Source organism: Nannobrachium achirus (assembly GCF_963921795.1).
Source record: "Nannobrachium achirus genome assembly, chromosome: 16".
Lineage (NCBI taxonomy): Eukaryota > Metazoa > Chordata > Actinopteri > Myctophiformes > Myctophidae > Nannobrachium > Nannobrachium achirus.
The window spans coordinates 18,525,948-18,548,347 of NC_137823.1; the positions used below are offsets into that span (position 1 = coordinate 18,525,948).

Genomic DNA, 22,400 nt, shown 5'->3' on the forward strand with positions numbered 1-22,400 from the left:
TATTAACAGATGACCAGGGCATCAGATTATTGGATTAAAAAAAATCTCCATGAATTCAGGGCATGTGTGTGTGTGTGTGTGTGTGTGTGTGTGTGTGTGTGTGTTTGTGTGTTTAGTTTAGTTTAGTTTAGTTTAGTTTAGTTTAGTTTAGTTTAGTTTAGTTTATTTGATCATCTTTCACAGTCTGATAAATTTTACAAATCATACATCCACAAAAGAGAAAAGAAAAAAAAAAACACTGGAGTGATCAAAGGGAATAGGCTGAAGCTATATCTCTTATAATTGCCTATCCTACTGTATATATGTATATCCTCCTTAGTTACAATAATGTTTGAAAAGTAATCAAAACAAAAAACAAACATCTCAAAACAAAACATGATGTCATAGGGTTCTGCTTGGATCCCTATAATAATCTCTGCAATATACCATTAAAATATGTTATAGTTGAATATAATTGCGACCGTAGGTCGCAGTTACTTACACTCTCATACTATCCAAACCTCCACCGGCCGTCAGTCCGTCAGTCCGTCAGTCAGTCCGTCTGTCCCTCCGTCACGTCACTCGTCACACGTCACACTTTTCCCCTACTCATATCTCCGCCACCGTTGCCCTGATCCATGCCAAAATTTCCACACAAACTCCTTGCCTGCCAAACTACAACCTCCAAGGACCCCTGGAGCTCCAGGGACCCCCAGGTCCCTGGGGGACCCCCAGGTGTAAAAAATGACCAAATGTGGACACTGCTCCTACAATTTTTGCCCTAAAATCACCCAAATCGGTACACAGTATGTCTACACTCATGTCATCCACTTGGATCTGTCCCATATAGCGCCACCTTCAGGCCGATTTTTTAAAACACATTTTTGGACACTGCTCCTACAATTTTTGCCCTAAAATCATGCAAATCGCTACACAGTATGTCTACACTCATCTCATCAACATGGATCTGTCCCATATAGCGCCACCTTCAGGCCGATTTTTTAAAACACATTTTTAGACACTGCTCCTACAGATTTTGCCCTAAAATCACGCGAATCGCTACACAGTATGTCTACACTCATGTCATCAACATGGATCTGTCCCATATAGCGCCACCATCAGGCCGATTTTGTCAAACACATTTTTGGACACTGCTCCGACAGATTTTGCCTTAAAATCACACAAATCGCACAGTATCTCTACAGTCATGTAATCAAAACACATTTGTCCCATCTAGCGCCACCATCAGGCCGATTTTGGTAAAACAAATGTTTGGCCTATTTGTGGAGATAAGCGACCAACGGTCGCTTATCTCCCGATTAGGGGGTCTTACTGGTATTAACTATGTTATACTATAGTAATGTACCATTCAGCTATGTCATACTGTAATAGACAATAAAACTGTGTTATAATAGAATATAATAAACTATGTAATACTGTATTTAATCAGGATGTTGAATTTTAGCCTTTTTTTTATTGCACGATATTGTTACTTTGTTTAATCTCCTCTGTCAATCCATTCCATATCTTAACCCCACAAACAGAAATGCTCGTAGCCAGGCTTGTTTAAAATTTCTTTCCCACCTTAACTCATAACCCCCCTCTCTATCCCTGAACATTTTCAGAATGTTCCCAGGAAGTAGCTTATTTCTTACCTTAAACATTAGGTTTCAAACTCAACCAAATCAACAAGCTTCATTGTACCAGACCTCAGAAACAGCTCATTTGTATGGTCATAAAAACCTACCTCATGTACAATTCTTATTGCTCTTTTTTGTATTATGGATAATGGTTGAAGGTTACTACTATAGGTATTTCCCCACACCTCCACACAATAGGATAGATATGGTAATATTAGAGTATGGTACAGAGTAAGCAGTTACTTATAATTTAAAACTTCCCTTGTTTTACCTAGTGTGTGTGTGTGTGTGTGTGTGTAGTGTGTGTGTGTGTGTGTGTGTGTGTGTGTGCGTGTGTGCGTGCGTGCGTGCGTGCGTGTGTGAACTCCTTTAACCTAATTCTCATTGTTTCTTTGACTGTTTTTGTATTGCTGTTCATCTGTAAAAAAAATGTATAACTTTTAGTTTTATTCTAAAAGTACATTATCGTGAAAATATGTTTACAAGTGGTTTAATTTCACCATTTGTTGTCCGTTGCAGCAAACAACCTCGTCTTGGAGTTACAAAGTGAAGTTCACTGTCTTACGAAATTAGGTGAGAAAGATTACAAACCTTTATAAAAGAACATGAATTTTCTGTATTGCCATTTTAATTGCGACCGTAGGTCGCATTTACTACCAAAACCTCCACCGGCTGTCCGTCCGTGAGTGAGTGAGTCAGTCACACTTTTGCCTAGCTCTGGTCCATCGCTTTCACCTCCCGCATTGCTCCCGGTGAAGCTCTGACAGACCCGTCGGGAAACGCATGGACTCGAGATTGTCGGCCCCGCCGAGCGCTCAATACTAGTGAAAATAAACAAAACCGTTTCACTACTCACCAAACCAAAGGTAGTTTTGCGTTGTTGAAAGTCTATTCTCCGCGGTGGTAAACCTCTCAGCACCCCACCTACTCTGTAAAATACATTATTTTTGTCATGAAATAAAACGCACACACCTCAGGCCACCTAGCGGCCACCGCAGATACAATGGTTCACAACCCGGAAATAAGCGGCGGTCGAGTTGGATGCACTTTATTTCATGCCAAAAATAATGTATTTTACAGAGTAGGTGGGGTGCTGAGGGGTTCACCACCGCGGAGAATAGACTTTCAACAGCGCAAAACGACCTTTGGTTTGGTGAGTAGTGAAACGGTTTTGTTTATTTTCACTAGTATTGAGCGCTCGGCGGGGCCGACAATCTCGAGTCCATGCGTTTCCCGACGGGTCTGTCAGAGCTTCACCGGGAGCAATGCGGGAGGTGAAAGCGATGGACCAGAGCTAACTTTTGCCCTGCTCATATCTCCACAACCGTTGCCCCCATCCATGCCACATTTTGCACACACACTCCTTACCTGGCAAACTACAACCTCCAAGGACCCCCGGAGCCAAATGACCAAATGTGCAAAAATGACCAAATGACCACCCCAACGGGGCTGCTCACGGGGAATTCCTGGGGACCACCCACTCCTGGTGCTCCAGAACGGATGCAAAAGTGGTGGCGCCCCCAGTGGAGGACCCCCTCCACTGCAGCTCACATAAAATGCCGTAACTCGGGCTAGGAGCGTCCGGGAGAGCCGGGGCGGTACCTATTCGTCCGCCAAGGCAACGCGGACCGCGGAGACCCCACCCCTCATTTCTCACATGGCCCTCTTCTAGCGCCACCTTCAGGCCGATTTTTAAAACACATTTTTGGACACTGCTCCTACAGTTTTTGCCCTAAAATCACGCAAATCGCTACACAGTATGTCTACACTCATCCCATCAACATGAATCTGTCCCATATAGCGCCACCTTCAGGCCGATTTTTAAAAACACATTTTTGTACACTGCTCCTACAGATTTTGCCCTAAAATCACGAAAATCACTACACAGCATGTCTACACTCATCTCATCAACATGGATCAGGAAGATTTTGGAAAAACACATTTTTGCCCTATTTGTCGAGATAAGCGACCTACGGTCGCTTATCTCCCGATTAGGGAGTCTTACTGGTTATTGTCAGCTATACAGTGGTATAACATGATGTGACTAAACCTATGGACTAAACCCACATTAGTACTGATTTATCAAATCTATAACAGCAATATAATGTAAAAACAAAAACATCTTTTAATAATAAAATTGCAATATTCTTGGATAGAAAGTTTACATCTGTCACCATGGTCATTGAAACATCATGTAGATACAGTGTATATACTGTACAAACACATGCGTGTGTGTGTGTGTGTGTGTGTGTGTGTGTGTGTGTGTGTGTGTGTGTGTGTGTGTGTGTGTGTGTGTGTGTGTGTGTGTGTGTGTGTGTGTGCGTGCGTGCGTGTGTGCGTGCGTGTGCGTGTCAAGTGTCATTGCAATGACAATCCAGAAGTAAAATTAGTTTGTTATTTAGAGTTGTGTCCCAGTGGATGGAAGAAGTTTGGATGCAGCTGTTACTACACATATACTGAGGAGAAAACCTGGGAGGAAAGCAGAGCACAATGTCTGCAGACAGGAGCAGATCTGGTGATCATTAACAGTCAAGAAGAACAGGTTAGTGTGTGTGTGTGTGTGTGTGTGTGTGTGTGTGTGTGTGTGTGTGTGTGTGTGTGTGTGTGTGTGTGTGTGTGTGTGTGTGTGCGTGTCTGTGTGCGCGTGTTTGTGTGTGTGTGCGCGCATTTCGATTGTCCATCATCCTCATGCATGTGATGAAATGAAAACTTGAATGCATTGGAGAAAATGTTATTGTGGTTCAATCATCTTATTGTACAATTTATCAGGACTTCATCAAAGGATTGACCCAAGGGGGCAATCCATGGATTGGTCTGAACAAGACTGAGGGCAGATGGACCTGGGTTGATGGAACTCCCCTCACAACACCACAGTGAGACATTTTACACATTCTTCTATTATAATTCTAACAAAGTCACTGTATGTCAGTGACTGAGTGGATGTGGTTGTCAATATATGATGTTGTTTAATCTGCAGGTACTGGCGCAGTGGATGGCCTGGTAAGGATGAAGACGGGGACAGCTGTGCAGTCTACTACCGGAATTCAGGATGGATTAATATCTTACGTGGACATAGGCAGTCCCATATCTGTGAGAAGTGATGTTTCTCTTAACTCCACTGATGAAACTGCAGCTTAGTCTTCTGCTTTGTGAAGTTAAACTGAGAACAGTTTGTACAGAAGTACAAACCGTTGTAGCCACGATCACATTAATATAAACCACCAACTGTTATTGCTTAGCCTTAGCATGTTTATTAATTTAGCTTTAAACAGAGATGAGACTCTATAGGCTGGTTTTGTAGTTTGCTTCCTGGTTCAGGTTAAAAACTACAGTCTGGTAAAACATGTCAGTCTGCAGAAGACTGACCTTATAGCACACCGTGATGTAAGCCAGTGGATCCCAAAGCTTTTAGCTCAACACCCAAAAGATAAATTAGACGTTTGGCCGGGACCCAAACTAGTGAAAATAGCAGATCTACAAGCTCACAACGGGGCACAAAGAGAGTTGCGTCGCAATTTTGTAGATCAGCTATCTCTTGGTCTACTTGTTAAATATGATTCTTTTTAAATTCACACAAAACAGTCCTGAACATCAGATTGGAGAAACACATCAGATTTGCCTGAGGTGTGAATAAAGCCTTATAGTGCAGAGCGTTCAATCTGATCACTAGACTGTCTATTTTAGTATGTAAATGAACCATGTGAACTGTGTGATCACTGAATATTCTATGTTAGTGAACCATGTGGATAGAGACTCACACTTTTTATTTTATTTTTTGATGCTTGCTTTAGCAATGTAAACATGTTTTCTCATACCAATAAAGCTCATTTGAATTGAAATTGAATTGCTTCATCTCTCTCAGCTAAGGGCTCCTTGACCTGAAAAATTTTCAAAGACCCCTGCTCTACTATATGACTATCTATACAAACTTTGGACAATTGTCTGAGATTAATGACTATATACAAAGTTGGTTAACTAACAAATTAAAGGCACTTCAGGGCTTCAGGGTAAAAGCTAACCTTAAATGTATTGAATCAGTGCTGACGAGCTGAGATATTTTATTAGATTTTGATTTAATGTTTTATCACTAAAGAACCATACGGGGACTCAGAGCTCAGACAATGTCAGTAGCAAACTAGCAAAGGTCTCATTATGTAAAAATCCATTTAATTATTTTAGGTAGGCCTATAACTGCGACCTAGACAACCTCATCCTAGACTTTTGCAACAATGCTCTACAGCACAACAAGCAACCTGAAATATGGTCTCTGACTAACATCATCCCGGTGCCTAAAGCTGGGGACCTCTCAAAGCCAGACAACTACAGAGGCATCAGCCTGACATGTATCACTGCTAAGGTCTTCAACCGAATGATACTGAACAGGATACGGCATGCCATCGACCCTCACCTCAGAGAGAACCAAAATGGTTTTCGAGAGGAGAGAACAACCGTAGCACAGATCCTGGCATTAAGGAGATTAATAGAGGAGGTGAAAAAGGACAACCTAGCAGCTGTACTGTGCTTCATTGACTTCAAAAAGGCTTTTGATTCTATCCACAGAAGCAAGATGGTGAAGATCCTTGAGGCCTACAATGTCCCTCCCAACATTCTCCGGGCTATCGAGGCCATGTACGCAAGAACAAGGGCCAAAGTGGTGACCCCAGACGGCAGCAGTGAGGTGTTTGACATCTGAGCTGGTGTAATGCAAGGAGACACCCTAGCCCCCTACCTCTTCATCATAGTTCTGGATTATGCGCTCAGGAAAGCCATAGGTGGACGAGAACAAGAGCTTGGCTTCACGCTAACACCAAGGAGGTCAAGGCGGCATCCCGCAGTAGTTCTGACAGACCTGGACTATGCGGACGACATCAGCCTGCTCTCCGACAGCATGGAACAAGCACAAGAACTCCTGAACAGGGTGGAGATAGAGTGTGCCAAAGTTGGTCTCAGGCTAAATGCTAAGAAAACTGAGGTTATCACCTATAACCTACCTGATCACTCACCTCTGACAACAACAGAAGGAGCTGTGTTGAAGGAAGTCAAGGACTTCAAGTACCTGGGTGCATGGGTCGACTCAACTGAGAAAGACCTCAAAGTAAGGAAGGCACTCGCTTGGAGGGCCCTGAACGGCATGAACAGTGTATGGAACTCTAGCCTCCCCCGCCAAATCAAACTTAGCTTCTTCTTTGCAACAGTGGAGTCTGTTCTCCTCTATGGCAGTGAATGCTGGACCCTGAAGCCAACCCTGCATAAGTCTCTAAATGGGTGCTACACTAGAATGTTGCGTGCAGTACTCAACATCAACAGGAGCGCACATGTTACCAACAGGAGCCTGTATGAGGGAATACCAAGGGTAAGCGAGAAAATTGCCACCAGAAGAATGAGACTAGCAGGACACTGCCAAAGACACCAGGAGCTTCCAGCCAGCAAATTGGTACTGTGGGAGCCAACACATGGGCACCGGTCGCGAGGACGTCCCACAAGAACATACGTGGACATACTCAAGGAAGACGTAGGGACACAGAACACCAATGAGCTGGCCAGATGTATGGAGAACCGAGATGACTGGAAACAACGATGGAGGGCTCGTCTGAGGACGACCTAGATAGATAGATAGATATACAGCAGATAGGCCTACACATTTTTGTGAATGAATTTATTTCAAAGTCTGAGGTAAAAGTTTGTGTATAGGCCTACAGCATACGACGGTAGTTGCTTGATTTTGCCACAAGATGGCGAAATTCACCATCAAACCAGAGAGCTGGCTGCACAAACTGCACATCAATCTCTGCCAACGATCAGAAGATCATGATGGAAGCGCCACAAATCACATAATTACAAACAGAAATTAGTTCTAACAGGAGACTGGAGGAGTTGATCTGAATACTAGGATTTTAAAGGGATATTCCACTTTCAACAGGGAGCAGTGGTAGGGCCTCTCTTCACATACAAACCCATTGTAACTTCAAACTCCATTAGATTCATTAAAAACACCCATTATTTTTTCTGGTGACTCATTTTACCTTCCTAATACGTGAGCAGGCCGTGTTTTTTCTATAACTTTTTTCATTTATTTGTAATAATTATTTGGGAAAATGGAAAAAATGAAATACAAAAAAAATAATTATTAAAGATACATGAAAAAAGTTATGGAAAAAACAATGCCTGCTCACATATTAGGAGGGCAGTATGAGTCACCAGAAAAAATAATGGGTGTTTTTAATGAATCTATCATGGTTAAAATGAAGTTTGAAGTTACAATGGGTGTGTGGGGGGAGAGGCCCTGGGCTTGGAGGGCCTGGTAACATTTACATCAAATATCTAAATATTCAATCAAGCAAATTAAAAACTGTTCAGGGGGTTCATAAAAGCCTGATTAGAAGATAAAATTACCAAAAGTTTTTTTGAAAGTGAAATATCCCTTTAAGTAAACTAGAAGCTGGGCCGCCCTTCGGGCGGCCCAGCGTCTAGTCGGCGACCTGGCCAACTCGGAACAATGTAAATAGGGAATGAATGCCCCGCCCTTTAATGCAAACCCCATTATACCTGTTTTCATAGGACCCGTTTTGACCATCTGTCTGCCTGTGTCCATTTATGCCCATATATGGAGATATCTGTATCTGTCTGTCTGTCTGTCGGCGTCCATTTTATGTCCATATATGGAGATCACTGCAGTTATAGTTCTGGGTCCATTTTATGCCCATATATGGAGATATCTGTCTACACACTAAAAACTCATGGGTCATTTCTTGACCCAAATCATGGGTCATTTGTGTTAGGTCAAATTTCGGGGTCATTTCTCAGAGCCACAACCCTTCCTTGAGTTATTGGGATATTATTTTGACCCAATTCCAGGGTTGTTCGAGTTAGATAATATTTATCTGGGGGTGACCCGTTTTTGGGGTTAGTGGTAACCCCTATACTTGGGTCAGTTGTCTAGCTTTGGGCCAATCAGGGGACAGGCACCATAAACCTGTTTGCAAAGCATGCTGGGAAAAGCATTTTTCTAGGTTTCCAGAGACATTTTCTAAGCTGTTGGGAGCTAAAAATGCTAAATATGTCATATCCATGTGTCTGTCTCGGCAAGCTGTCTGTCATATGTCTGAATTTGATTTGTCAATATTTGAGCCTAAACCCTAACCGTAAGTGCTTGGCTGCTAGCTTAGGGTTGAGCTCCCTCCCCAACAGCTTGTCTGAAAGAGAAGAACTCATAGTATAGTAATTCTGAGATTATTTTTGTGTATCTTCTCTAAATTATTCTGATTATAGTATTATCAACATTATTGCATAATATATATTATGCACTTTTATGTTGATATTACCAATCTTTGAACAAATCATCTGAGAAGAAACCCTGAAACATTTCTGATGTTATGTTAATGACAGATAATATTGACATTGTCATTCTAAAGACCATGCATAAGTAGGTTGTATTCATTTAGCCCACTCAACCCCAAAACTTGGGTCATATTGACTACAATCTTGGGTCATTTTAAACAAATAATTTGGTTATTTATTTGACCCAATTTATGGGTCAATATTCATAACCAAATTTCTTGAGTTAAAATAACCAAACTGGGCATTGGTCCCTATTTGACCCGTGAGTTGGATCAAAAATGACCCAAGTTGAGTTTTTGACCCAGCAGTTTTTAGAGTGTATCTGCGTCCATTTTATGCCCATATATGGAGTATCTGTCTGTGCCTCCAACTGTGTTGCAGACACAGTGCCGGTTCCCCCTTTAATGCAAACCTCATTATACCTGTTGTCATAGGACCCGTTTTGAACATCTGTTTGCCTGTGTCCATTTATGCCCATATATGGAGATATCTGTATCTGTCTGTCTGCGTCCATTTTATGCCCATATATGGAGATCTTTGACCATCTGTTTGCCTCTGTCCATTTATGTCCATATATGGAGATATCTGTATCTGTCTGTCTGCAATCCATTTTATGCCCATATATGGGGGCATTCATTTTATGCCCATATGGAGAACGCGCGTGCCCGTGGGACGAACGGTTCTCGAGATACGCGGATTACATACATACACACTCACAGAGATTTTTTGTTGACTCATGTGGCGTACGTGATGTCAGAGCCTTTTATGAAGTGATGTCACAATGAGTCAGAGCTTTCGCCGATTTCCTCCGGAACAGCCTGATGTCAACAATCAACCCCGCATAAGGAGATTCCGAACGTTTCGCGCCGGTTCGGGAAAACCGCGCGTCGGGTCGGGTCGAGACCCGGCACTGCACTCCGTGCCGTGGCGGGGAACGCGCGTGCCGAATCTGAAGCCGGTGGGACGAACGGTTCTCGAGATACGCGGGTTACATACACGCAGACACGCAGAGATTTGTCGCATTTATAGATAGATTGTATTCTTTCAAAAGCTGACTGCTTCACTCACTGCGTTGTCCAGCAAACAAACGCATACACTCATGCAGATTCGTCCGGCGTCCAAGCAGAGAAATTAACAATTCATAATAAAACAATTTAAAAAAGGGGGGAGATACTAAATAAAATAGTAGGATATGCCTTTCGATTATTTGTCAAAGGTAGTTTTATTCAGGAAAATATATAGTTTGTATTATTATTGTTCAATATGAATAACGCGTCTGCGCGAATATCTGACGAATCTGCCAGCTGTAAAGAAAGAGTGACGTATGCGTCCTCTCCATGTTTCCTTCTCCTTGATGCTGCCTAGGCTCACATCACATCACCGTTACTCCAGAGAAAGAACAGCGCGATCGCAAATAGAAGAAGCAGGACGCACAGAACCACCGAAGCATCAACACTGTAAGACACTTTATATTACATCGACGTAACATTTTACAATAACCGATTGCTTCTTTGGACGGCACCGATCCTTGTCTGTAGGCCTACTGTCTGTGATGGGTGATGCTGCTGGACACATCCGTCATTGATGATTGGGTTTCGTGATGATCAGTCCCAAACAGGCCCTGTGATACTGATGTGATGAGACTCATTGTTTATATATTTGTTTCTTATATTATAACAAACACGAGTCAGTTTATTATAATATGGTGTGGATGTGGGGCACAGATCATAACCGTTGTGTTTTTTGTTTGTCTTTTTACTGGAAATTATGCTGCGTCAATAATTCAGCTGTTTGTGTTTATTTATTCATGACGTGCTACCATGTTTTGGGTGAAGTCAAGTGACGCAGCCAGTTTGTATTATTTATTTAATTTACATTCATTTCAGGGTAATGTTTGACTGTTTTTCCGAAGTAGTCATAGAATATAGTAACTAACTACTAACTGCATCTAGTAATAGTAGAAACAGGTGGTAACTGGTGTAAAAAAAAAAAAAAAAAACTAAAGATGGTCCACAACAGCTGTTCAGCCCCTTTCAACCGTGGTATGTTTGGGCTGCAAGTCAGCTAAGATAGCAGAGCGGTGCGCAATGAGTGAGCTTATTCCCGAAAATGGAGACATATGTTATAATCGATGAACGGTAATACAGCACCCTGTAGGCTATGGTGTGGTGGGCCATAGGCTTTTTTGGGGTCTTCTTCCTTTTGTATACATTCTGTACCTAGTTGATAGAGTATAGCAGTGGGCGTGGTTTACTGGTGCCACTAAAACTCTCTCATTCATTTCCCCTTTAGACCTTTTCACATAAATGTAGGCCTATATTATTTTAAGCCTAGAATAAAGCCATCAAGGATCCTGGTGAATCATGACCACGAGAGAGAGAGAGAGAGAGAAAAAAAGAAAACATCAACAAAGGGTATTCATTAAAAAAGTACAAAATATAATTAAATATTCAAATATTTGTCTGGTTTCATGGTCATGATTCACTGATATCTTAGATGGCTTGATTCTAGGCTTAAAATAATTTATATAAATATTTTTGTAAAAGTCTATGGGAAAAAAATAATGGGAAATATTTTTAGTGGCACCAGTAAACCACGCCTACTGCTATGGCCCCTCACTTCAAAACCACACCGCTAGGTCATGTCAAATGTTTCCCATTCAAAAATCATGTAAAAGCTGGGGGTTCGGCTAATCGAAAATAGCCAATCTTCAAGCTTAGAGCTTATAGATCAGCTGTTTTTTGCAAATCACATCTTACCTTATGATAACATGTATTTTCATGTTTTTCTTTTCCTTCCTTTTTTTAGAAAGCAGTGGAGTCATGGGGCGTCCCACCGTCTCCCTCGCCCTACTCCTCCTCTTCGTGGGCGTGTCGTCCTCCCAGGCCCCAGACGGGGCCGCGGTCCAGGGCTTGACCACCAGCCTGGGGGACTTTGCGGCCCGCCTGTATCGCTCCGTGTCCAGCCAGACTGACGACAACGTGCTGCTCTGCCCACTGGCGGTGTCGTCCGGTATCGCAGCCCTGATGGCCGGCGCCGAGGGCTCCACCAAACAGGACCTGCTGCAGGGACTCGGACTCACCGGGCTGGACGCACAGAACGTACCAGGTAACCCTGGCAACCACAGGGAAAGTCGTTTAGTCAGATATGATTTTTTAGGTAGAACCCTGTTTCCCAAACAGTGGGTCGGGACTCATCTTAGGGCGTCTTAAGCCTCTATCAGAGTCCAGGGTGAAAAGCTATTCACTTCACCGCGGTGTAGTTTTCTAGCTATCACCTAAAAATGCAGAACAAAGCCTGGGTGATAGCTAGGAAACTACAACGTGGTGAAGTGAATAGCTCTTCACCCTGGACTCTGATAGAGGCTTTACTGGGAATATCCTTGCGTTGTATCTCTTTGACCTAAATAAATGACTGTGTGTGTTCTTACTGTGCTTGTGAGGGCCAAATGTCCCCACTGGTATAGTAAATTTAGAGAAATAGACATAGTGTACTAATACTTGTGTAGTAGTGCAAAAATGTGTGTGTGTGTGTGTGTGTGTGTGTGTGCGTGTGCGTGTGCGTGTGTGCTTGTGCGTGCGTGCGTGCGTGCGTGCGTGCGTGCGTGCGTGCGTGCAACTAGGGATGGGACGCTATGAAAATGTCATGTCACGATTATTGTGACCAAAGAAACAATTATCGCATATCCATTATCATGGGACGGAACATTTGCCAAAGAATTCCAGATCTACATTGCGACGCATTGTGAGCTTGTAGATCGTCTATTTTTGGGCAAAGAGATTTGGTAGAGCGTGAAAAAAAGACTGTATCAAGTACGTTATTTCCTGGAGGGTTAAGTTCGGCACGTAGAAAGGCGAATTGATCCCAGCGCATGACATATTTTCATGATGAATTTAAATCTCTACGATACGATTATTATGAGTGTCTATTTATCACGTTAAACGATAATAACGATTATTGTCCCATCCCTACATGCAGCACTCTTCCAGAGCCTGAGAGAGGCGGTGTCGGGCGGCGGGGCGGCCCCCCTCAGACAGGCCGTGGCGGTGCTTCCGGGCGCTCCCTCAACGGTGTCCCCTGCCTACCAGGCCCTGGTGCAGGGCCCCTACAGCGGGACGGCCCAGAGCCTGGCCTACAGCTCCCCCGACGCGGCCCGGGCCACCGTCAACGGCTGGGCCCAGAGCCAGACGGCGGACGCCGTCCGGGACATGGTCCAGACGCCCCTCGACCCGCAGACCAAGCTGCTGCTGGCCTCCGTGGCTTCTTTCCAGAGTGAGAACCAGTGTTCATTTGGTCGACCACCTTTCTTTACTGACAAAAACTAAATAAAAACTAAGCTACCATGACTAAAACCAAGACTAAATATATTGGCACAACGCGCAATAAAACCAAGTAAAATCTGCCATTACGACAGAGAGACAGACACACAGACAGACAGACAGACAGACAGACAGACAGACTCTGACAGCTTTCACTGAATAGAATATCGTTTTTGGAGTTGCTATTTTAACATTAAACACCTCATAACATGACAAAACAAGCATGTACCCAAAACTAGTGCTGGCAAACCTACTCTGATTAACTACTTGTACTATTGTACTAACCCTGTACTATACTTGGTGGTACAATGGTTGCGTAAAACATAAGTGAAAATAGCCAATCTGCAAGCCACCCTACAGGCTGTGTGCAGAAAATATTGTTGTGGCCAATCAGTCCAGTTTGCAGGATTAGTCACCACTAGATGGCAGTGTACAGTTAGAAAGATGAACGTCTTCAGCTGGTGCTGCAGCTGTCTTCTCTGCTTGATGGCATTGACACCAGTGGTGTAAAGTAACTAAGTGCATTTACTCAAGTACTGTATTAAGTACACCTTTACTTTTACTTTTACTTTAAGAAAAATGTCTGAAAAATATTAAATTTGAAAACATTAGTTACTAGTACTTGGGAGATTTTAAGTATTATTACAAAACATACATTACCCACTTTAACCCTATATAACGCACTGTGAGCTTGTAGATCTGCTATTTTTATACATTTGAAAACTTGCACGATGGGACGTTCTGCTTAATGAGTACTTTTACTTTTGTTACTTTATGTACATTTTGATGCCAGTGCTTTTGCGCTTCGTAAATGTGGAATTCCGGACTTTTACTTGTAAGCGCCATGATCTACATTGCAGAACTTTTACCAACCCTGCTAAAATATGATGTTATTTTTGAAAACCAAACACATTTTCTTCTTCATCCTCATCTTCTCCTCATGTTCAGGTAGTCTTCCATTCAACTTGTCGCTCACGCAGGACGAGAGGTTCTTTGTGGACAAATATCACATCAAACAGGTAAGGCCCTGAAACTATACAATATCTTCTCAGCGATTCATCAAATCTCAATTTCAGTTATTGATTAAATCAGTGGTTTTCAACCTGTGGTCCGGGGACCACCAGTGGTCCTTGAGAAGGTTCCAGATGGTCCCCAGGCTAAATGATAGAGAATTGGTAACCTTTTAGATTCAGGGTTAGATTCTTGAGAGTGTAAAATGAAGGGTCCATTTGGTTTCATTTTACACTCTCAAGAGTTAAATTACTGTTAAACATCTGCATTACTTCATTTACAATAAGTCTACACAATTGGAGAATGTTGAAAATGTGTTATTTTTAGCCAGAAAATATGGTTTTGGTTGTTTTTATTATCATATTTTGAGATCGGGGGTCCGCGGCCAAATACATGTAATTTTGGGGGTCCTTGATATGGACTTCTCATTTAGAAGAAAGGATTTAGAAGACATTTATAGAATCGGGTCAAAAATATTCAAAGGACCTTTCAAGACTTTTCAAAAATAGCAGATATACAAGCTCACAGCCCTGCACAGAGCGCCGCGCTGTGAGCTTGTATATCTGCTATTTTTCAATAGTGAAAGCATAAACTAACGGTAAAAAGTAGATTCTTAATGGGTTTGTTTGTTTGTTTGAGGTTCCCATGATGTTCCGCTCGGGCAAGTTCCACCTGGCCTACGACCGCACGCTGAAGCTGGGCGTCCTGAAGCTGCCCATGGCTGACGGGACGGCCATGCTGGTCCTGCTGCCCGACGAGAACGTGGACCTGAGCTCTGTGGAGGAACAGATCACCTACGAACAGGTGCAGGGATGGCTCCGGCAGCTGAAGAAGACGTGAGACTCTCTCTCAAACACGCGCACACACGCGCGCACACACACGCATACCAGTGTTCATTTTAAGAGCAAATTTAGATTTAGTTTACTCTTTGGTTTGTGTCCGGGTAGCTCAGTCGGTAGAGCTCCCGCCTTTGGACCACAATGTCATGGGTTCGATTCCGGGAACTGCCAACTCAGCATATGAGTAGCACGGCTTGGGGTGCAGCAAGCCATGCGGCAAGTACTGGGAGCTGATGGTAGGTGTGGCGCTGCACCTCAGCAATCCATCTCCCAGGGGTCTAGCACATTGTAATGGGGACAGACTCCCACATGTTACTGTCTGATACTGACAATAATCCTGATCTACTTGTTAGTCTTTGGAGTAAAATGTTTAGTTTTAGTCATCTGTAAAGTTTTAGTTTTAGTCTTGTTTTAGTCTACTAAATGTCATTCGACTTTCTTTTGACTAGGTGTAAAGTTAATGTTTTCGACACAAATGCATTTCGGTAGGCCTCGATCTAGATTACTGCAACTGTTGTGTTGGGCAGTATGTATATCAGCATCAATATCTAGGTTTACAACGATAATGCCTAAACATTACATTCCTTACATTTTTATCCAAGAGATTCTATTTTGATTTATTCCATGTATACTGTATGTATTTAGTATATTGTTGTTGTCTGCCACAGATCTTTTATCTCAATATTTCAACTTTTTCTGAGTATTTTATTTTATTATTTTAATGCCCTACTCCTACTTCATCATACTACAGTGTCACTAGAGTTCTCAACAGGCCTGAAAATGAAGGTCTGGCCATAACTGGGATACCCGAGACTCGACCCGACCGACTAATTAGCATACATTTTAGGCCTGGCCCGAAAACGTTGGTCAGGTTCGGGCAGAGTTTGAGAACTCCTAACCCTACTCCTTTACCCTGCAGTAAACTGGAGGTGCAGTTCCCTCGCTTCCAGCTGGAACAGTCCTATGACCTGGGGAGGATCCTGTGGAAGCTGGGAATCACCGAGGTCTTCCAGGACTCTGCTGACCTCTCTGGGATCGGAGGAGACGCGACACTCAAACTCACACAGGTTAGTATGACCATAGATATAAATAGCTAGATGCTTCATCCGCCACTGCAGTTCATTGGAGCGACGTGTAACACAACTGGAAGCCGAACGTCCGGAAATAACCAGACCGAGAGAATGGAGAGAGTTATGACACTTACGTCGACTCCCATTGTAAGCGTGGAAAGCTATGGAAGCAGCTAGCTTAGCCTAGCTTACTGGAGCCTGTTCTCATTCTTAGCGAGCCTTTGCTGCTCTTCAGCCCCGTCCGCCCCCATTATAACCGAGGCATTTTCACTTGCTGGTAAGTAGACTAAATCACGTCCATTTTTCCCCCTTTTAATAATGTTGTCTACCTTGGAGAGGCCTGTGAATGAGTTAAAAGTGGGAAAAAGACGTGATTTAGTCTACTTACCAGCGAGTGAAAATGCCTCGGTTATAATGGGGGCGGACGGGGCTGAAGAGCTGCAAAGGCTCGCTAAGAATGAGAACAGGCTCCATGCGACGCCACTTTCGGTCTGCGCCGAGATCAAAGCGTGGCGCCACTCTCTTCTAAACCACACTGGAAATAACTAGGGAACACAGCCAGTCAAAGTGACCACTGTCCAATCACAGCGCGTCTTTTCCGGGACTCAATTCAATTCAACAGAGCTTTATTCACACGTTTCCATCAAGTTCCTGATGTTTCGCGGCTCAGCTGTTCTTAGAGGCTGCGGACGTAAATACCCGCCCCCACCTGCTTCTGATTGGCCTACCAACTACCGTTTTTTCTTTGACACACGTGGAAACGATGCACGCCGAAGCGATGCTGATTCCCTCTGTCCCTCTGGTGCATATGCACCAGAGCCGATGGAGGCGTCTACCTTTCTATGTCTATGAGTGTAACACACACACACACACACACACACACACACACACACACACACACACACACATACGCACGCACGCGCACACACACACACACACACACACACACACACACACACACACACACACACACACACACACACATTGATGTGTTGTCTACTATTGGAAACACAACACTCAAACTCACAGAGGTTAGTCAACAACACAAAATACCTTGCCACACATAGTTATAGAACTGATGAATGAGTTCTCGTCCCGCCTGTCATCCGGTCGTCCCCCCTGGTTGGAACAACAAACGATGGCACCAAATCATTATCACACTTATTATTAGAACCCCACAGGCTACAAGAAATGTCTGACATGTTTTCCTGTGTACAGTAGAGCCTGTAATAACCCATTGTTACAGTGGAACAGTGGAACGTGAGGCGGTGTGACTTATGAGCGGGTAGATCTGCTATTTAAAGTTCTCATCAGAATAGGGATGTTACAGTTACGATTCAAGTGCATCATGTGAAGGGGAAAAAAAATATGTATCTATCTTATCACTCAAAGGTTTAGTAGTAGTAACTCTGAGGACGCGCTAGGGGTCCCGGACCCCCTGTTGAAGACCCCTGCTCAAGAGTTAATGGCACTTCTGACCTCTAATCGCAACTGTGTGACCGGGCCTTTAGTGGGTGTGTGTGTGTGCGTGTGTGCGTGCGTGCGTGTGTGTGTGCATAGATATAAAAAGCTAGATACCTCATCCACCACTGCAGTTCATTGGAGCGACGTGTAACAACTGGAGGTCGGACGTCCGCAAAAACGGAGGGATCGTTGCCAGTCAAAGTGACTTTCAATTCAAATCAACAGAGCTTTATTGACATGTTTTCATCCAGTTCCTGATGTTGCGCAGCTCAGGTCACGGTCATTTATTGACGTCACGTGCATGCGCACCGTTAGATGTCTGCGCTGCAGTAGAGAAACCAAAAGTTGCTTTGAACGAATCTCAAACAGTAGGCTACCTACCACAGTAACGGAGCCATGTAGCCTATGAGGACACACACAATGCACATACAGTCACCGCTGGAAACCTACAGTAGGTGTTAAAGTAGGATGCGCAAGCCCACCACTCACTGGTAAACCTGGTAAACGTGTTATGCAAATAGCCAATTGATTAGATAGGCTATGGCGTGTCGTCACTCGTATAGCTAACGCCTATAACTCTATGTTTCTAGCATGCATTGTTCCGTGCCATTCCTGTGCGTGCATGTGGGAAATATATTGGCCTGGCAGCGTCCGGTCACTTCCGGCCTCGAAAGCACTCCTGGTTACATGACACTGTGTGTTTCCTGTCCAGGTGATCCAGCGGGCGGCCATTAACGTGGACGAAGGCGGCTCAGCAGAAGGGGGCGCTGCGAGCGTCTTCAGCAGCCTTCCTCCTCGTCTGACCGTCAACAGACCCTTCCTCTTCCTCGTTTACCATCAGCAAACATCTAGCATCCTCTACATGGGCCGCGTGGTCGACCCGACCAGGAAGTAGACGCCCGGTGTGAAAACGCAACCAGGAAGTAAACAATCAGAGAGTAAACGCAACCAGGAAGTAATTAAGTAACTCTTTATTGACACTAAAATGTGTCAGTTTTTTGTTTTAGTTTTTTTGCGATTGCACATTCCGTTCCTTCTTTGAATAACCCTACAGTCAGTGTATATATTTCTTTATTTGTTGAGGTGGATTGTGGTGCAATATGGTAGCTTTGCAGGCCCTTTTCCTATCGGTTTCTGGGCGTACACGATGAAATTGACGCATCATCCGCACTGGAGTTGTTATAGAAACAATTAGTAACGAGTCATTAAAACCTGTAATGATGCTCCATGTCTCGTCTGAGTGAATGTACCGTAAGTGACTATTACTACTGTAAATGTAAGCTAATCCACCCTGAAACCTGACGAAAAAGACATCGTAGAGATGTATTATTTTCTCAGGTCAGTGGTTCTCATAGTGGGGACCCTCAGGTTTCCTTAAAGGGAGGTTCCAAATGGACCCTTACAGGTCTGCAACTCTTGAGAGTGTACAAATGGAACCCTTTACATGTTCGTTTGGTTCCATTTGTACTCTCTCAGAGTTATGAAGGTCATTGAAATGTCAACGTTTGAGAACCACTGTAATGGGGTTGGGTATCGAAATTAATTCCAGAGTAGGGAACCAAATTCACATTTCTGGATATCGGGTACCCATGATAAAAATCCTCGAGTCGAATAAAAATCCTAACTAAGAAGGGTCCAATATTTTCCTTTATGTATAAAGTGTACAACAAGATTTAACTGCTAATGTTTTACTTTGTGTTGGAATGGATTAAACGTATGCAGGGTTACTATTCGTTACATTTCTTAAGGTTGAAACATTTATTGATGTAACATTGGTTTACAGGGACTGATGCCCGTACTAGGCTATAACCACTCACCTACTGCAAACCCTGTGTACGTAATGGCTTGAACCCCATGCCGGAATATGTAAATAATCCTATAACGATACTTAAACTCAGCTGTGTGTCATAAATATAATGTGCTTCTTTATTAAGACACTGCCCGGCCCAAGTGGACACGCACACACACACGTTCGCGCACGCACGCACGCACGCACGCACGCACACACACACACACACACACACACACACACACACACACATACACACACACACACACACACACACACACACACACACACACACACACACACACACGGTAAACAGAAGTAAACAGAAGACGTAAAACAAAGCATGTTATTGCAGTTGGATGTTGTAATCACATGCAGCCAATAAACACTACTAAGATAACATGTCGGTGTCATAGTGGAGTTACTGCTGCAGATATAGAGGTGTTTCCATGTTCCCCTATTTTTGACAAATGTCCCCTTTTTTGCTGAATGTTTGACTATTTTTTGGTGAATTTTCCCATAGTATTGTCAAGTGTTCCTCCACTTTTGCCAAATGTTTGACTATTCTTGCTAATATGTGGCTCCAAAGTTCATTGCTGTGTGTCCTAACCAGAGCTGGCTAGCTCAGACGGTATTAGTGTCCACAGTAAGCTCAACATGTTAAAGTTTGAATGGTGTTTCTAGGTCTAAGTAGATGATATACAGTAGAGAATATACCGTAGTATATAAATAGTGAGAACAACTATTGAGGGTATGCGTGGGACATCATCATCATCATACCTGGAAGTTATGTGGGAACGCCTACTCCTACTGAGTGGCAAAAAACTGGCCTTGACAGCCCATATAATATCCAAACAGAAAAGTCTGATTGCATTAAACAACGTTAAACGCAAGGTTTCGAACGAAACCATTGTTCATTTAACTTTGGAAGGAATACATCCTTCCTATATATGAACTGGAAGAGTGACAATGAACTCACTTTGCCACTCGATTTACCATTCGCTTTATGCATGTGCTTACCCTCTATTACAGAGTGCTTTGGTGAATGAGGGTTTTGTGTGTGTGTGTGTGTGTGTGTGTGTGTGTGTGTGTGTGTGTGTGTGTGTGTGTGTGTGTGTGTGTGTGTGTGTGTGTGTGTGTGTGTGTGTGTGTGTGCATGTGTTTTGCCTGTATGCGTGACCCCAGCTTACCTCTGAGGATCAGGTCCCATCAGAGTGTCATCATCAGAGTTGACTCAACAGGTGGCAGTGTGGCAGCAGTGTGGGTATAATCTGATAACTGAAACTCTCATATATCCTATCAGAGAAGTGTGCACGCCCGGTGCTCAAACCGTACAGCCCCAAGTTTACAATGCATTAGGGCCAGTGGTGGAAAAAGTGCTCACATTGTTTACTTAAAGGCGTACTGTAGTTCACCCCCAAAATGACCTTTTCTATTGATTACTCATGCCTTGGAGACTTGGTTCAAAAATATATATATATATTTTTTTTTTGTATTTGTCGCATTCCTAAGACAAACTTTTGATTATAGTAGATTTACCCCATTCTCATGTCTCTATGGCATGAGTAATCAGAAAAGTCATTTTGGGGGTGAACCACTCCTACTAACTATCAATAGTAGAAAAACTCTGTTAAAGGTAAAAGTCCGGAATTCAAGGACCCCCGGGGGTCCCCGGAGCCCGAGTTGAGAAGCAGTTCACTGGGGGGTGAATCTTGATCACAGTGTCACACAAAATCGTCAAAAGTATACACATCTGCAGAATGTAATACTCACTAAAAACACGCCCCTGATTCTGCTGACTGATATTGTTGTGTTTTCATTGAGTAACATTCATTAGAAGGAAAATATCAGTCACAATATGTCCATATATGGGCATTCCCAGTCATGGGCTTAATATTGATGACATCAGGGATCTCCACATATGGGCATAAAAGGGACAAAATGAATTTCCAAGTTTGGTGACGCGAGTCACACTTGCAAATGAATTCTGTCTTGGCCATACAGTATATGGAGCGTGACATGAGGCGTGACTGACTGACGCTCATGAGCTGCAGGTTTTCATAGTAAATCAGTCACCAGACGCAGGGACGAGTGTTTTCAACAGGTCTAACATGGTTAAAGAGGTGTCTGGCAGTTTAAATGGGTTTATATAGGAGGGGTTGGGAAGCAGTGCACTGTGGGGCAGACCTTGTCCTCGCCATCTGTGTGAACTGCTGGCTGGCTGGCAGAGGCCAGCGTGCACGTGAGTGGAACAGTGCACGTGAAATAGGGATCACAGCACACAAGTGGAGAGAGCAGTCAGGATGGCAGAAGTACTCAGATGTTTACTTGAGTAAATGTAGCAATATGTTGCTGTCGGGCAGAAACCTCTTGCCTCCGTATTGTAACCTTTTTGTAAATGAAGGCCATACTTGATCATACGACATATACTCAAGTAAAAGTACCTCAAAATTGGACTTAAAGGGATAGTTTTTTTCTATACTCACCCCATGGAGATGCGAATTCATGGATATTTTTTCTTTTGTTTTTTTGTTGGATTCCTAAGGCAATAATTTGAGGAAACTCTTAGTGTCTCCTATAGGGAACAAAGCAGGCTCTTTGTGTCTCCATAGGGAACCACTGCTGGTCATAAAGTTATTGGCTTAGGTAGGCGACAAAAACAACACAATATCCATGAACCCAAGTCTCAATAGGGTGAATAAATGATAGGAAAAAAAAGTACAGTAGGCCTACTTGAGTACATATAATGAGTTACTTTCCGCGAGTGCAGTGCACGTGAAGTGGTGATCACAGCAGACTGAAGTGCTGTTGGCAGAGGTGTGCCTGCGTGCGTGTGTGTGTGTGTGTGTGTGTGTGTGTGCACAGTGGAACAGTGCGCGTGGAGTGGTGATCACAGCAGATTCCAGTAATAAAGTATCTATGGGAACCTCATTGAATGACAGTCATCAGAA

The 22,400-nt window shown here is 43.4% G+C and overlaps 1 protein-coding gene across 1 annotated transcript; it reads left to right on the forward strand.

The window, feature by feature from the left end:
• Window positions 1-10,312: 10,312 nt before the first annotated feature.
• On the forward strand, window positions 10,313-19,779 carry LOC308301405 (protein Z-dependent protease inhibitor-like). Its single transcript, XM_080745385.1, has 7 exons — window positions 10,313-10,414; window positions 11,766-12,065; window positions 12,936-13,229; window positions 14,225-14,295; window positions 14,927-15,123; window positions 16,046-16,193; window positions 18,373-19,779. The coding sequence occupies exons 2-7, from the start codon at window positions 11,780-11,782 to the stop codon at window positions 18,553-18,555; spliced, it is 1,179 nt and encodes a 392-aa protein (XP_080601511.1). The 5' UTR covers window positions 10,313-10,414; window positions 11,766-11,779; the 3' UTR covers window positions 18,556-19,779.
• The last annotated feature ends 2,621 nt before the right edge of the window (window positions 19,780-22,400 follow it).

Bases quoted from the DNA above. Each gene is read 5' to 3' on its own strand.
- LOC308301405 (XM_080745385.1), top strand. From the start codon at position 11,780: ATGGGGCGTCCCACCGTCTCCCTCGCCCTACTCCTCCTCTTCGTGGGC. The intron at 13,230-14,224 runs GTGAGAACCAGT...CCTCATGTTCAG, and splicing joins CTCCGTGGCTTCTTTCCAGA to GTAGTCTTCCATTCAACTTG. The intron at 15,124-16,045 runs GTGAGACTCTCT...TTTACCCTGCAG, and splicing joins CTCCGGCAGCTGAAGAAGAC to TAAACTGGAGGTGCAGTTCC.